The following is a 14,333-nucleotide window of genomic DNA, read 5'->3' on the forward strand; positions in this document are numbered from 1 at the left end:
TAAAAAGTAAAAAAGGTGAAAAATAGATAAAACTAGAACGAAAAGAGATAAATTCTTAAAAACAGAAGTCAGATACGATATCTAAATATATAGAAAAGTCCTCAAAGTGATAGTTACGAAATTTCTTTTAAATATTTTCGATATTTGAATTTAATCTTATCTCTTGATAAAATACGGGTTTTTATAACTCTCTTTATTCTCTCATTTTTAGTCTAAGGAAATTGCTTGATTTATGCGTAAATTCAAGTAACGACAATTTTAAACACTTGTTGCACCGGCGCCCGACTAGAGGGCTAAAAGTCAGGTGGATAAAGTGGATTTAGCATTTTTCCAAGAAACTTCGCAAAAATCAGAAAAGCGATCAAATGATCTAATATTTTAATAAAAGAAGAATTATTTCTGTGTTTATAGATGTAAATAAAAAGAGTGAAAATATGGCTAAACGTTTGAGAGAACTCAGAATTGCGTCAACCGAGAGTAAGTTATTATAAATCTCATTAACATAAAAGCTAACCTCAATTATCGATTTTTCACCTGTTCTAAACTCGTTTCTTTCTCATGAATTTTATGAAAGGGGTATTAATTCTTCAAAAGAATACTTAATACATTAATATCTACTTATAAATTAATTAATATTAACTAATTGAAAATATTTTTGAAAATAATTTTAATATTTGTCTCTAAATTTATATTGTATATTTTGAATAGTTTCACTGTTTCAGTTTACGTAAATTCGTAAGTGAATAAAAATATTATTTTGGTAATTAGATTTAATTTATGACTACAGGGTTGCCTCGGATCAGGGAAATTAGGGAAAAGTCAGGGATTTTTATTAAAAGTATTGGAAAGAATCAATTGTTTAGAATTTATAAGAAAATTCTGAATTTTTGTGTCCTTTTCTTTGCCTGTTAAACTATGAAATTACCACAAATTTTAATACAACGCCTTCAATTTTTTCTATTTCATTTAAAGAAACATTTCAATTATCTTTATAAATAGCAAAATTCTTCGCTGAAATTCAATTATATTCAGAAATTTTTATTAAATTCTCATTGCAAGATTCAAAGAATTTCATAAATAACAATATTCATCACAAGAATTCAATTCTTTTCAAAATTAATAAAATTCTTCGCAGAAATTCAATTATTTTCAGAAAATCTAAAAAAATTTATCGCCAACATTTCAATTATTTCCATGAATTTTAATACAATTCATTACAAAATTCAATTATTTCCATAAATAATAGTATTCATCTCAAGAATTAAATTATTTTCAAAATTAATAAAATTCATGGCAAAATTTCAAACATTTTCCAAAATTATTCTTAATTCAATGATTTTCAATATTCTACTATTTTAATAAAATTTTCCAAAAGAATTCAATTATTAAACAAAAATTTTGATAAAACTCTACACGAACATTTAATTATTTTCAAAAAAAAATTTCACATGAATTCAATTATTTATAGAATATAATTTGCATAAATTTTTTCGAAGAAATCAAATGTTTAAAAATTTGGCATTAATTAATTATTTTCATTAATTTTAAAATTCGTTTCAGGGATTTAATTATTTTCATAAATTATAATAAAATCATTCAGAGGAAGTCAATTATTTTCATAAATAACAATATTCATCACAAGAATTGAATTATTTTCAAAAGTAATAAAATTCAACTATTTTCAAAAATTTTAATAAAATTCATGGCAAAATTTCAATTATTTTCAAAAATCTTTCTTAATTCAGTAATTTGTATATATCTATTATTTTAATAAAATTTTCCAAAAGAATTCAATTATTTAAAAACAATGTTGACAAAATTCTACACGAATATTCAGTTATTTTTTTGAAATAATGAAAATTTCAAAGGAATTCAATTATTAGAAATAGAATTTGCATAAATTTTTTCGAAAAGTCAATTGTTTAAAATTTTATTTATAAAGTTCATCGGAATAATTCAATTATTTTCATAGATAATAAAACTCATTGCAGAATTTCAATTATTTTTAATACAATTTTAATCAAATTCCTCGAAAAATGTAATTATCCTTAAAAATCAGATTGAAATTCGCTGAAAGAATTCAATTATTTAAAAACAATTTTTACAAAATTCTACACGAATATTCGATTATTTTCTAAAATAATGAAAATTTCACTGGAATTCAATTATTAAAAATAGAATTTTTCATACTTTTTATTAAAAATTCTATGGAATTAATTTTTTTCAAAAAGCTTAATCGAAATTTTTGAAAATTATTTCAAGTTTTTATTTTCTAATGTATATTTAATTGAAAAATTTTCGAATAATCGAAATTTCGTAAAAGTGAATTGTAAAAAAATTAATTTGAAAATTCTGAAAACAACTTTTTCAAAAATTATTAAAAATAATTGATTTGAAAAGAAAAATTTTATTTAAAAATTGTAGAAAATAATCATTGAATAATTGAAATGATTTTCAGCGAAGAATTTCATTATTTGTGAAAAGTAATTGAATTCTTGCAAAAGTTTTCCAATATTTTTTAAAAATAATTACATTTTTCGAGAAATCCATTTAAAATTGTATAAAAAATAATTGAAATCCTGTGAAAAATTTTATTATTAATGAAAATAATTGAAATCTTTCGAAGAAATTTATTTAAATTTTCTTAAATAATTGAATTTCTGTGAATTATAAACAAATTCGTAAATAAGTCATAAAAATTTCTTTTGAGTAGGTATCTAATCATTTTTAGAGTGAATCTGAATATTTTTTATTGTCAGGGAAAAAGTTAAAATTTTTTCCGGAAATCAGGGAAAAATAAAATTAAATGTTTTTGGCAACCCTGGACTAGATCGTTTTTTTTTCTCCACGTATTTTGTAATTTTTACTTATTTCTTTCTATTTTTGATTTTTGACATTTTTATTGTCTTTGCAGGCGATTCTGATCACTCGACATTGAACAAAGCATTCCAGAATTCAACAAATAGCAGTATTAGTTATATGGATAATACATGTTTCAAAAGTGCAGAGGCAACGTACGGAACGTCTGTTGATGAAAATAATCTTCGACGATTAATTGAAAATGATACATTTTTAAGAAACATCTCTAAAAATGATTCATTCCCAATAAATTACAGAGCACCGTCACTTATTCTCGCATCAGGAAGTTCACAAGGATCGGCAAAAACAAAATTAATAGAATCAATGGATTCAGAAATTGAAGAAGGTGCAATGGATTCAGATCTATCATTTTATTCACCGAACCAAACAACGAGACACATTAATAACACCGGACCATCAATTTTAAATAAAAGACTTCCATCTGACGATGAAGAATTTATCGATTGCGAAACTAGTTTCAATATTCCAACACCACAAACACATCCATTAATGACAGATTCAATATTAAGTACAAAATATAAAGAATTACCCAATTATCTATCGCCGAGGAAACGTTTAGAAAATAATAATACAATTTTTAAACCAATTGCCTCGAATAATCATCATCATCCCGATGAAGATTCCTACGATGATTTTCCATCTGAAATTCAACAATTAACGACAATTTTAGAAGAATCATATCAAACAGTAAGTAAAAATCAATCAGCAAGAATATCGGGTGTTAAATTACTTTCAATTGTCGATGATTTAAAGAAAGGACCACTATCAAATTTACCGGAGAATAAAAAATTCAACGATACCGTTAAACATTTTGCTGATATTTTAAATAGAAATTCAAAGGAAATAACTGTCGATCAATTAACTTATATTATTCATTATTCATTGAAGACTATTTATAATTATTCGGATCGTGCGAGCGATGGTGAGAGTCTTCATAGTTCTGGCGATATATCGAAAACACATGAATTAAATTGTGATAATAGTGGCACGGAATTGGATTCAATTATCAATGAATTGAGACACATGTATCCAAAGGAAAAACAAATAGAAAATGAATCACCGCCCGAGTGGCCAATGTCAGAAAAATCCCTAGCACCATCAACAGTGGAAAAATCGATTTTATTCACAAAAACAAAACAAGCGAGTGGTAGAAAAAAGGAATATTTCCCCTCAACAACATCTTTGGGAAATAAGGAAAATTTCAATTCAATGAAATCTAGTCATGAAATGGGGAATAATTCACCTTCGAAGAAGCGCGTTTGTTTCGCCACAAAAGAGCAGACGTCGAAAATAAATCGTTATTCGTCAAATAAGGGAGGAAAGAAGAAGTTTGTGACAACACCGCATTATAAAAAAAATAAACTTTCAGAAACTGAAGATGAAGAAGAGAAATTTAGTTCAACCACTGCGAGTGAGAATTCGTTTAATGTTTTAGAACGAATGTTGAATAATCTTGAGGACGCCGACAATAGACGATCAAGATTAAGAAGAAGTATATCGTTGACTAATATTACAACAGTAAAATTGGCAGCTTGTGAAAATGGTGCAACTATTCCTAAGGATAGCCGTCGTAAGGATTGTCAGGGAAATGAGAGAGCTTCAAGGCATAATAGTGTAAGATTTCAAATACAGGAGCCGGTGAAGAAATACAGAAAACGTAGAAGCAAATCATTGGAACGTTCTCCGGATTATTCTGTCCACGTCAATAATTTTGTTTCAAGAGATGATAATTTACCGTCGACATCGGGTGTAAGGAAAAAATTGACATTTAACAAAACGGTGGATGAAGTTCCAAAAATTGTCATTACTTCCGAGAGTGGTGCCGTTTTTAGATCGCCAATTGTCAAAAGAAATCCATTAAAAACTGTTACTTCAAATTGTTTACCGCACACATCGCCTCGAAATCGTCGAAAATCATCGGGAATTGATAATAGTCACATTCCCGCTGTTTCGAAGTTGAGGCAGATTTTTTCACCCGTAAAAGGAAAAGGTGAGAACACTGGATTCAACTTATTAATATTATTTAAATAATTATTTAAATACAATTTTTTATTTTTAAATAACGTCCATAATAATAATTTTCGATTCAAAAATTTTAAAAATTTTACTGATGAAGTATTATTATTTAGGTATTTATAGAAAATTATATAAAATTCTTCGAGAAACAAATTATTTTCCAAAAATTATAAATAAAAATTCAATTATTTTCATAAATAATAAAATTCTTCCTAAGAATTGAGTTATTTTTAATATAATTCTAAATATTGCGAAAGAATTCAATTATTTTTATTAATTTTAATTATATTCTTCGAAAAAATTCAATTATTTTTATTAATTTTAATAGAATTCTTCGAAAAAATTTAATTATTTTCATAAAAAATTAAATTCTTCCCCAAGGATTAACTAATTTTTAATACAATTTTCATTTTCTTAAAAGATTTCAATCATTTACAAACATTTTCATAAAATTGGTTTGTAAGAATTCAATTATTTTCTTAAACAACTTTAATTACATTCATAAAAAAAATTAACGTCGCAAGAAGTCAATAATTTTCAAAATAATAATAAAATTCTTCGACGAAATTCAATTATTTTTAATACAATTTTAATAATATTCTAAGAAACAATTTAATTACTATAATTTTAATTCTCTTTAAAAAAAATCACTTATTTATAAAAATCTAATAAAATTCTTTGAGAAAATTCAATTACTTTAAAAAAATTTAATAAAATTCTTCTAAAGAATTTAATTATTTTCATAAATAACAAAATTATTTCCAGAAATTAAATTATTTTTAATACAATTTTAATTTTCTCATAAAAATTCAATTATTATTAAAAATTTCAATAAATTTGTGCAAAAAAATATATTTTTTCCATAATAATTAGTGAAATTTTTCTTGAAAGAATTTAAGTATTTTTAATTCTCTTGAAAGAATTTAAGTATTTTAAATTCTCTTGAAAGAATTCAATAATTTTTTAAATTTCACTGAAATTCGTTTTAGAAATTCAATTATTTAAAAAAATTCTAATAACATTTTTTGCAAGAATATAATTATTTGCAAAAATAAAAATTCTATTTGACGAATGAAATATTTTTTATATTATAATTTTACTTTTCTCCCAAGAATTCAATTATTATTAAAAATTTAGTTATAATTCTGCGAAAAAAATTGAATTAGTTTCATGAATAGAGAAATTATTTTAGAATTGAATTACATATTTACTTTCAATTTAATTTTCATTTCCTCGAAAGAATTCAATTATTTTCATAAAAAATAAAATTCATCTACAGGAATTAAATAATTTTCAGTATATATAATTTTAATTTTCATTAAAGAATTCAATTATTTTAGAAAATGTTAATAACATTTTTCTAAATAATTCAATTCCTTTCATAAATTACAAAATTCTTCCCCGCACGGAGAGAAATTTATAGTAGTGGGTAACATAATTGTGGTTAGGGTGACCATCTTTAATGCTACGTATACAGACAGCTATCTAGATAGTCACCGTTACCATCAATATCATCAGGAGTAACATCTTGGTAGTACGGGGTAGCATAACTATATTTTTTTAGCATCTGTGATGGTTGGCAGTAGCATAATTATAGTATCGTGTAACATCATCTTTTTAACATCAAAATCTGACTATCCATTTCTCTCAGTGCGGAATTCAATTATTTTGAAAATAATTTCTATTTTCTTGAAAGAATTCAATAATTTCCATAAATAATAAAAAAAATTTTCCAAAGAATTCAATTATTTTTAAAAATTTTAATAAGATTCTCCCCAAGAATTAAATTATCTTCAATAAACTTTTGATTTTCTTGAAAGAATTCAATTATTTTCAGAAATAATAGAATTCTTCTTAGGAAATGAATTAACTTTCAATTTAATTTTAATTTCCTGGAATGAATTCAATTGTTTTTAAAAGTTTTAGTCAAATTCTTTATAAGAATTTAATTTTTTCCTTAAATAATAAAATTGTTCTCAGAAATTTAATTATTTCACAATACATTTTAAATTTTCTCGAATAAATTCAATTATTTTCAAAAATTGTATTAAAATTCTTTGAAACAATTCAATTATTTTCATATAAATATAGTGCAATTCTTCCAAAGAATTCGTCATATTATGTTTAGATATAATTTAAATTTTCTCTAAAGAATTCAATTATTATTAGTATTAATATTATAATTATTATTGTTCTTCAAAATAATAGAATCGTTTGCAATCCAATTTTAATTAAATTCCTCGAAAGAGTTTAATTCTTTTATTTTTGGGCTTGTTTACAATTTTTTTTCAAGAATTCAATTAATTCAGATTCAAAATTATAAAAGTTACAAAAATTATAACATTTTTACAACAGAGATTTAATTTATTTAATTTATTAATAGTTAATTTAATTTTTTAAAATTAATGAATGAATATAATTTATTTACTTAATTTTCTCGAACTAATAAATTGATAACGTTACAGTGTCGACAGTCTCATCGAAAATACATCGAACACCATTGCAGAGAAAGACTCCAGAAAAGAGTTTAAATGAATCAAGAACTCAGTCATCGACAAATTGTTATAGACTTCTGTCGAATTCACAAAATTCGTCCCAAAGGAAACCATGGAAGCCATGAAATAACGTAAGAGGGGTGAGAGAGATCTAATTGGTTAAAATTTGTTTTTCTAAAAAATATATATATATTTAATGAAATATTCTAAAGTTTATATGTAAATTAATTATACAAATTTAAGGGGTTAAAAGAGACTTTTTAAAGAAAGGAAAAAATTAATTTTTATATAAACACAGAGGGCAACTAACATTTTTATATTAGACATTGTGTAATATTAAAATAGCTTAAAATTTTGTTATTGCACTTTAAAAAAAAAAATATTGCAAGAGTTTAAAGTGCAAGTTTTTACTGCTGTTTTTTTTTAAAAAAAGAAAACTATGTCGATACTAGAGTGTAAGATAAAAGTATAAAAAAAAACGTTTGTATCAACATTCCGTCAAGTATTTTTATATTATAGATTTCTACTTTGTTGTAAAAAAAAAAAAATATTTAACTGTAAAATGTCATATTTTTAGGGCCAAATGATTTTGACTCTGGAATTAATTTTTATAAATCAAAATACATCTTTTATTTAAAAAAGTAATTATTTTTTGTTCTAAATATTTTCCACATTCTATTGTTATTAAGTCTTATTATGTAAATTACAAGAAATTGTTTATTTTTAACTTTCAACTTTCATTTTTTAATAAATTTCGCAGCAATTCAATTCAATTCTTTGTCAGAATTGAAATATTTTTCAAAAATAAAAAAATTCTTAGCAGAAATTCAATTATTTTCATAAATAATAAACTTCTTATAAGAAAAATAATTATTTTTAAATACAATTTAAAATTCTTTCACAGTTTTCAATTATTTTCATGAATAGTGAAATTCTTCTTAGGAATTACTTTTAATTTAATTTTTATTTTATCTAAAGAATTTAATTATTTTCATAAATAAGAAAATTATTTCCAGGAATTGAATTATTTTTAATACAATTTTAATAAAATTTCTTGAAAGAATTTAAATATTTTAAAACATTTTCATCATATTTTTGGCAGAAATTTAATTATTTTCATAAAGGATAAAATTCAAGTATTTTTTAAAATAATAAAATTCTTCTCAGAAATTCAATTATTTTCAAAAATAATAAAATTCTTCACAGGAATTCAAATATTTTCAAAAATAATAAAATTCTCTCGAAAGAATTCAATTATTTTAATGAAATTCTGGCCGGAAATTCAATTATTTTTAATACAACTTTTATTCTCTTAAAGTAATTCAATTATTTTCATAAAGAATAAAATAATTTCCAAGAATTCAATTATTTTTAATACAATTTTAATTTTCTAAAAAGAATTAAATTTCTGTAAATAAATCTAATAAAATTCTTTACGGGAATTCAATTATTATTATTAATTCCAAAATTATTCCCAGCAATTTGATTATTTCTAGAAACAATTTTAATTTTCCCGAAAGAATTAAATTATTTTAAAAACTAGCAATTTAATTATTCTTGTTTTCTATGGTAAAAAATTTTAATAAAATTCTTTGCAAGAATCCAATTATTTTCATAAATAATAACATTCTTCGTGAGGATTCAATTAATTTTAATACAATTTTAATAATATTTCATGAAAGGATTCAATTTTTTTCTTAATACGTTCTAATAAAAAATTTCATTGAAATTCAATTATTTTCTAAATTTTTAATAAATTCTTCGAAACAATTCAATTATATCTATAAATAGTAAAATTCTTTGCAAAAATTCAATTGTATTTTTAATAATTTCACAAAAGAATTCAATTTTTAATTGAATTTTTAATTATTTTCATAGTTAAAAAAAATTCTTTATAGGAATTCAATTATTTTTAATACAATTTTAATAAGATTTGTTGAAAGAAATATTTGTTAAAATTTTAATATACCTAATTCTTCGATTTAGTTTAATTATTTTCAAAATTTTAATATATATACATATGATATGAATTTTCTAAAAATTCCTTTCCTAATTCTTCATAGTCTTAATTATTAAATTTTTGCAGTATTTTTTTACTTTATTCTTTAAATTTCGTGAGATACTAAAAATGATTTCACAATTTCAGCTACACTTTTTACATTCGTTAAATGCAAATGATGAGATCCCGGCATGGAAATAAGAGAAAATTCTCTGCAATTCGTTTTCATTATTTCTACAATATTCGGTGAAAATTCACCATCGTCAAATGATGAAGAACTTCTTAAAACTAAATAAGGACATTTAATTAGTCTCGCAATATTTTCTAAATGCTCCTCCGTATAAATCGCACGCAATGGTAAATTTAATTTCACCCTTGGATCGCGACTGAAAAAAAATTTACCATCCTCCGTTCTTTTTGCTCCACGTCTCATCATTATCTTCACGGCAATTTCATTCAATGAACAATTACTACCCGTTATCCATTTTTTGACAAATTCATCTTCCTCGTAACTCACACGATTTGTCACTGAGTATTTCTCCTCTAAATCGAGAAATTTATCAATATTTTTCGCATACTCGCGACAATATTCGTCGACATTAATTATTGGCCTATATTGTAAACTGTCTAAAGCAATGACAAATTCCGTATCATTTGGATAGAGTGAAGCGTAAATAAAACTCACAAGCGCTCCCGCTGAATGTCCGAGAAATTTTATTTTTCCCCAATTAAAGTGTCGTTTTAATTTTCGAATGAGAAGAATTGTTGTCGTATCGTCGTAGGCAATGCCCTGTGGTAACCAACTCGATAATCCATGACCAGGATTGTCTATCGCTAATATTGAATGATTTTTTAATAAAGGTGCTACTAAATCAAACGATCCGGCATTATCCTGCCAACCGTGAAGAGCCAAAATTGGCTGTCGATCCTCTGAAGAATTCCACAATTTGCCTGGAAAATTAATCTTATTTTGTGAAAAAATATTTTCTGATTTTGAATAAGGTTGCCACGCAATCTGAAAAACCTGGAAATGTCAGGGAATTTTGATCGGAATTCTAGAAAATTGTTGTTTATAATTTTCATAAATAGATGAACTTCAAAAAGTTTTAATATGAAATTTAATAAAATTTCAATTTCCATGAATTTAATTAGAAATCTTAAAAAATTTAGATTTTTGAAAAATAAAAAAAAACTCAACGAAAAATTGCAGTTATTTTTAAAACAATTTTAATCGAATTCAATAAATTATAATGAATAAAAAATAAATTTAAATATGAATTTTAGTTAAAAACATCTAAAATAATTAAATTTTCTTTAGAAAAGTTAAAAATGATAGCAAAATTTAGATTATTTTCAAAAATAATAAAATTCTTCGCAAAAATTCAATTATGTTCAAAAATTAAAAAAAACTCTCGTCAAAATTTCAATTATCTTTCAAAATAATAAAATTTTTCTCCAAAATTAAACGATTTACAATTACAGAAATTCTTAAATAAATGATTTAATTTGGTTAATAATAAGTGTAGTTTTAAAAATCTAGAAAAATTTCGTTTTTTAATCTAGGAAAACCTGAAAAAGTCAGTGAATTTCAAATGGGCAAAAGCGTGACAACCCTGCAAATTGAAACATTTCCCATTTTTTTTTCTCTTGAAAAAAAACATTGGTTTTTTGAGGAAAAATAATATTTCGAAGAGAAAAAGAATAGTATTAAATATTAAAATTTATTACACATTATATTTATAAATTACATACTGATTAATAGGTCAGTAGTTAATACTTATCGAATCGGTCAAATTGTTAAAATTTCAAAACCGATTTTTCAAATCCATCTAGGATTTTTTCTTTTCTAATAATTTACAAAAAATAACTCGATATGAAAATAAATATAAGTGTTTATAATATTTAATTTAATTTATTAATTTAGAATTTTTTTTCTATAATTGAAATAAAAATAATTAAATTTTATTATTTCTGTCTAGAAAGGGATTTATAACATCGGCGGTTCCTTGAGGATTTACCATGTGTAAATGGTGCGTTCCCGGCACCATGTGAACGGAAAATTCCTTACAAGAATTTTGCATTACGTCCATAATGTCCTGCGAGAAAATTGCTTTCAATTTGGACTCGGTCCCTCTTAGGAGAATATAAGGACAATTGATGACTTTTGCCACCTCCTTCAAGTGATCCAGAGTGTAACCAATATTCGAAGCATTCAGTCTAATATTTGGATCACGATTAAAATAATAAGTACCGTCCTCCTTTCGAGTTGCTCCTCGAATCATTAAAGTTCTGGCTGCGACTTCATTCAAAGAACCGTGCGTTGCCTTCATCCATCTTTCAATTGCCATTTGTTCCGTATGACATGGAGCTGGTGAATTTTTCTCCTCGTAGATGAGAAATTTATCGATGTCACTGGCAACGTCCTTATTGCTTTGTGGAAATCTCGTAGGAGTCAGAGGCGTAAATTGAAGCGCATCAATGGCAACGACAAATTCCGTCTCTTCGGGATAGAATGAAGCGTATCGAAAGCTAGCGATAGCACCACCGGAATGTCCCATTAATTTCACCTTTTCCCAGCCGAAATATCGTTTTATTCTTCGAATCACGTGAATTATTACTGAATCGTGATAGGGAATTCCTTTCGGTAGCCAGGTCGATATACCGTGACCTGGTGCATCTATCGCTAGAATTGATCTATTTTTAAGAAGTGGAGCTAACATATCGAAGGAACCAGCATTATCCTGCCATCCATGCAGGGCAAGTATCGGTTGTTTACATCCATAATTCCAAAATTTACCTAAAACCAGCTTTATTCTTAGTAAACAGAATAATTTCGTAAATTATAATTTAATATTAAATTTACAAGGTTGACACAAAAATTTAATTTTGTTTTTCCCTGACCCTAAAGAATATTCTGATTCACTCTAAAAATTATTAGATATACTCAAAAAATATTTCTACTACATTTATTTACAAAATTCTTTTAATTGTAAAATTATTCGAAAACATCAATAACTTCTTTTTTAAATAAATTATTTAATCATTATTATTTTTTTATAGTACTGAAGAATTTCGAAAATTTCAAATTCAAACCTTTTGAAATTAACAACTTATATAAATATTTATTATAAAACATAAAGATATCGATCACGCCGAGTCTTCGACTCGGAATGATCGCTTTCTTCATGTTTTATAATAATTTCAATTTCCATAAAATTTTTCAAAAAAAATTGAATTATTTATAAAAAATTTAATAAATTTTAGCCCGTGTATTTTGAATAAATAAAATAAATAAAATCCTTTCACAAGAATTCAATTATTTTTACAAGAAATAAAATTTTTCACATAAATTCAATTAATTAAAAAAATTTAAATAAATTTTTTTGAAAGATTTCAATTATTTTCATTAATAATAACATTTTTAACAGGATATCAATTATTTTTTATACAATTTTACATGAATTTCTCGAAAAATCTTGAAAAATTTTCAAGAAGTATTGTAAAACTTTTGTAATTATTTTCAAAAAGTTTTGGTAAATTTTTTGCAAGAATTCAATATTTCACAAATAATGAAGTTCTTCGCTGAAATTCAAATATTTTTAAAATCTACTATTTTAATAAAAACAATTCAATTATATAAAAAAATGGAATAAAATTTTTTGCAAAAATCCAGTTATTTCTAAAAATTCATGCTATAATGCTTTTAATATTATTAATTATTACCTAAAATTTTAACTAAAATTCATTATAAATCAATTTTTATTAAAAAATTTTAACTAGATGAATTCAATTACTTATTCTTAAATACAAAAATAAATGATTTATTGAATAATTGAATGTTTCTTGAAATTGAATTCTCACAATGAATTTTATTGATCAACAAATTTTTAAATAATTGAATTCTTTCGACGAATTTTAATAAAATTTTTAAGAATAATAATTATATTTTTAGAGAAATTCGATTAAAATTGTATTAAAAATAATTAAAATCCCGCGAAGAGTTTTATTATTTATGAAAATAATTAAATTACTGAGAACAGTTTAATTATTTATAAAAGTAATTGAATTATTGCGAAGAAATAAATAAAAAATTTGTAAATAATTAAATTCCTGTGAATTTTTATTATTTATGAAAATAATTAAATGTTTGCGTAGAATTTTATTAAAATTTTATTCAAATAATCAAAGTTTTTTTAAAAAATTTTATTAAAATAATAGATATTGAAAATAATTGAATTGAGGAAAATTTTTTAAAAATACTTAATTGAAATTTTATCAAGAATTTTTTTGAAATTTTGGATATTTGCCTTTTTTCTAAATTTCCTAACCTGTGGCAACCCTGATTTAATCAAACAAATATAATTACTAATGTTTTTTCAAAAAAATGGAAAATGTTCCTTGTCAATTATCATAAAAATATATTTAATTTATCATTATTAATTCAAAAGATTTAAATAATATCATGACTCGACAAAATTTACCTGCAATAGTTCCCCAGGGAACTTTGATCTGAACTTCCGTAACTTCTGGTTTTATAAATTCTGTCTTATTTTGTTGTAAATTTCTATTAAAAACGACACTCGCATTTTTAATTCTCTTACTAAGAATTCTCGAACAAATCATCTTGTTAGTTTTCGTTTATAAATAATACTATTTATTCTATTTATCCTATATTTATCACTTTATTAAGCAAGTTTTGCAGGTTATGTCACATGTAACAGATGACCACATGATGAACTCAAAAAAATATTATCGTCGATGATGCAATAACCTACATTTCTTTCTCTGACATTATGCATCATTGCTTGTTTATTTTCTATTTAAATTACAAATTAAAGTTACACTCTATGCTCTAATTTATTAATGCAAAATAGATGACAAATTTCGGAATAAATTAGAATATTTGACAATCAATTGAAGTCGTCTGCAACTGTCTGCAACTG

At 23.7% G+C, this 14,333-nt stretch overlaps 3 protein-coding genes across 3 annotated transcripts; 1 reads left to right on the top strand and 2 right to left on the bottom strand.

Moving 5' to 3' along the window:
* Positions 1–287: 287 nt before the first annotated feature.
* On the top strand, positions 288–8,036 carry LOC122497791. The gene is made up of 3 exons (XM_043605090.1): positions 288–477; positions 2,915–4,870; positions 7,362–8,036. Exons 1-3 carry the CDS (start codon positions 435–437, stop codon positions 7,514–7,516), a joined length of 2,154 nt encoding a protein of 717 aa, XP_043461025.1. The 5' UTR covers positions 288–434; the 3' UTR covers positions 7,517–8,036.
* Positions 8,037–9,372: 1,336 nt separating this feature from the next.
* On the bottom strand, positions 9,373–11,122 carry LOC122498017 (probable serine hydrolase). The gene is made up of 2 exons (XM_043605506.1): positions 11,119–11,122; positions 9,373–10,341 (listed from the first exon to the last, which is right to left on the bottom strand). The coding sequence occupies exons 1-2, from the start codon at positions 11,120–11,122 to the stop codon at positions 9,497–9,499; spliced, it is 849 nt and encodes a 282-aa protein (XP_043461441.1). The 3' UTR covers positions 9,373–9,496.
* Positions 11,098–14,327, bottom strand: LOC122498201 (probable serine hydrolase). The gene is made up of 2 exons (XM_043605841.1): positions 13,872–14,327; positions 11,098–12,187 (listed from the first exon to the last, which is right to left on the bottom strand). Exons 1-2 carry the CDS (start codon positions 14,011–14,013, stop codon positions 11,346–11,348), a joined length of 984 nt encoding a protein of 327 aa, XP_043461776.1. The 5' UTR covers positions 14,014–14,327; the 3' UTR covers positions 11,098–11,345.
* Positions 14,328–14,333: the final 6 nt, after the last annotated feature.

Source organism: Leptopilina heterotoma, unplaced genomic scaffold (assembly GCF_015476425.1).
Source record: "Leptopilina heterotoma isolate Lh14 unplaced genomic scaffold, ASM1547642v1 Lhet_10, whole genome shotgun sequence".
In the NCBI taxonomy this organism is placed as follows: domain Eukaryota; kingdom Metazoa; phylum Arthropoda; class Insecta; order Hymenoptera; family Figitidae; genus Leptopilina; species Leptopilina heterotoma.

What these genes read in the sequence shown, in the direction of transcription:
- LOC122498201 (XM_043605841.1), bottom strand. Translation starts at nt 14,013, where the DNA reads ATGATTTGTTCGAGAATTCTTAGTAAGAGAATTAAAAATGCGAGTGTC. An exon ending in TCCCTGGGGAACTATTGCAG is followed by an intron (nt 12,188 to 13,871) that starts GTAAATTTTGTC and finishes AGCTGGTTTTAG; the next exon opens with GTAAATTTTGGAATTATGGA.
- LOC122497791 (XM_043605090.1), top strand. Translation starts at nt 435, where the DNA reads ATGGCTAAACGTTTGAGAGAACTCAGAATTGCGTCAACCGAGA. An exon ending in CAGAATTGCGTCAACCGAGA is followed by an intron (nt 478 to 2,914) that starts GTAAGTTATTAT and finishes TTGTCTTTGCAG; the next exon opens with GCGATTCTGATCACTCGACA. An exon ending in TTCACCCGTAAAAGGAAAAG is followed by an intron (nt 4,871 to 7,361) that starts GTGAGAACACTG and finishes ATAACGTTACAG; the next exon opens with TGTCGACAGTCTCATCGAAA.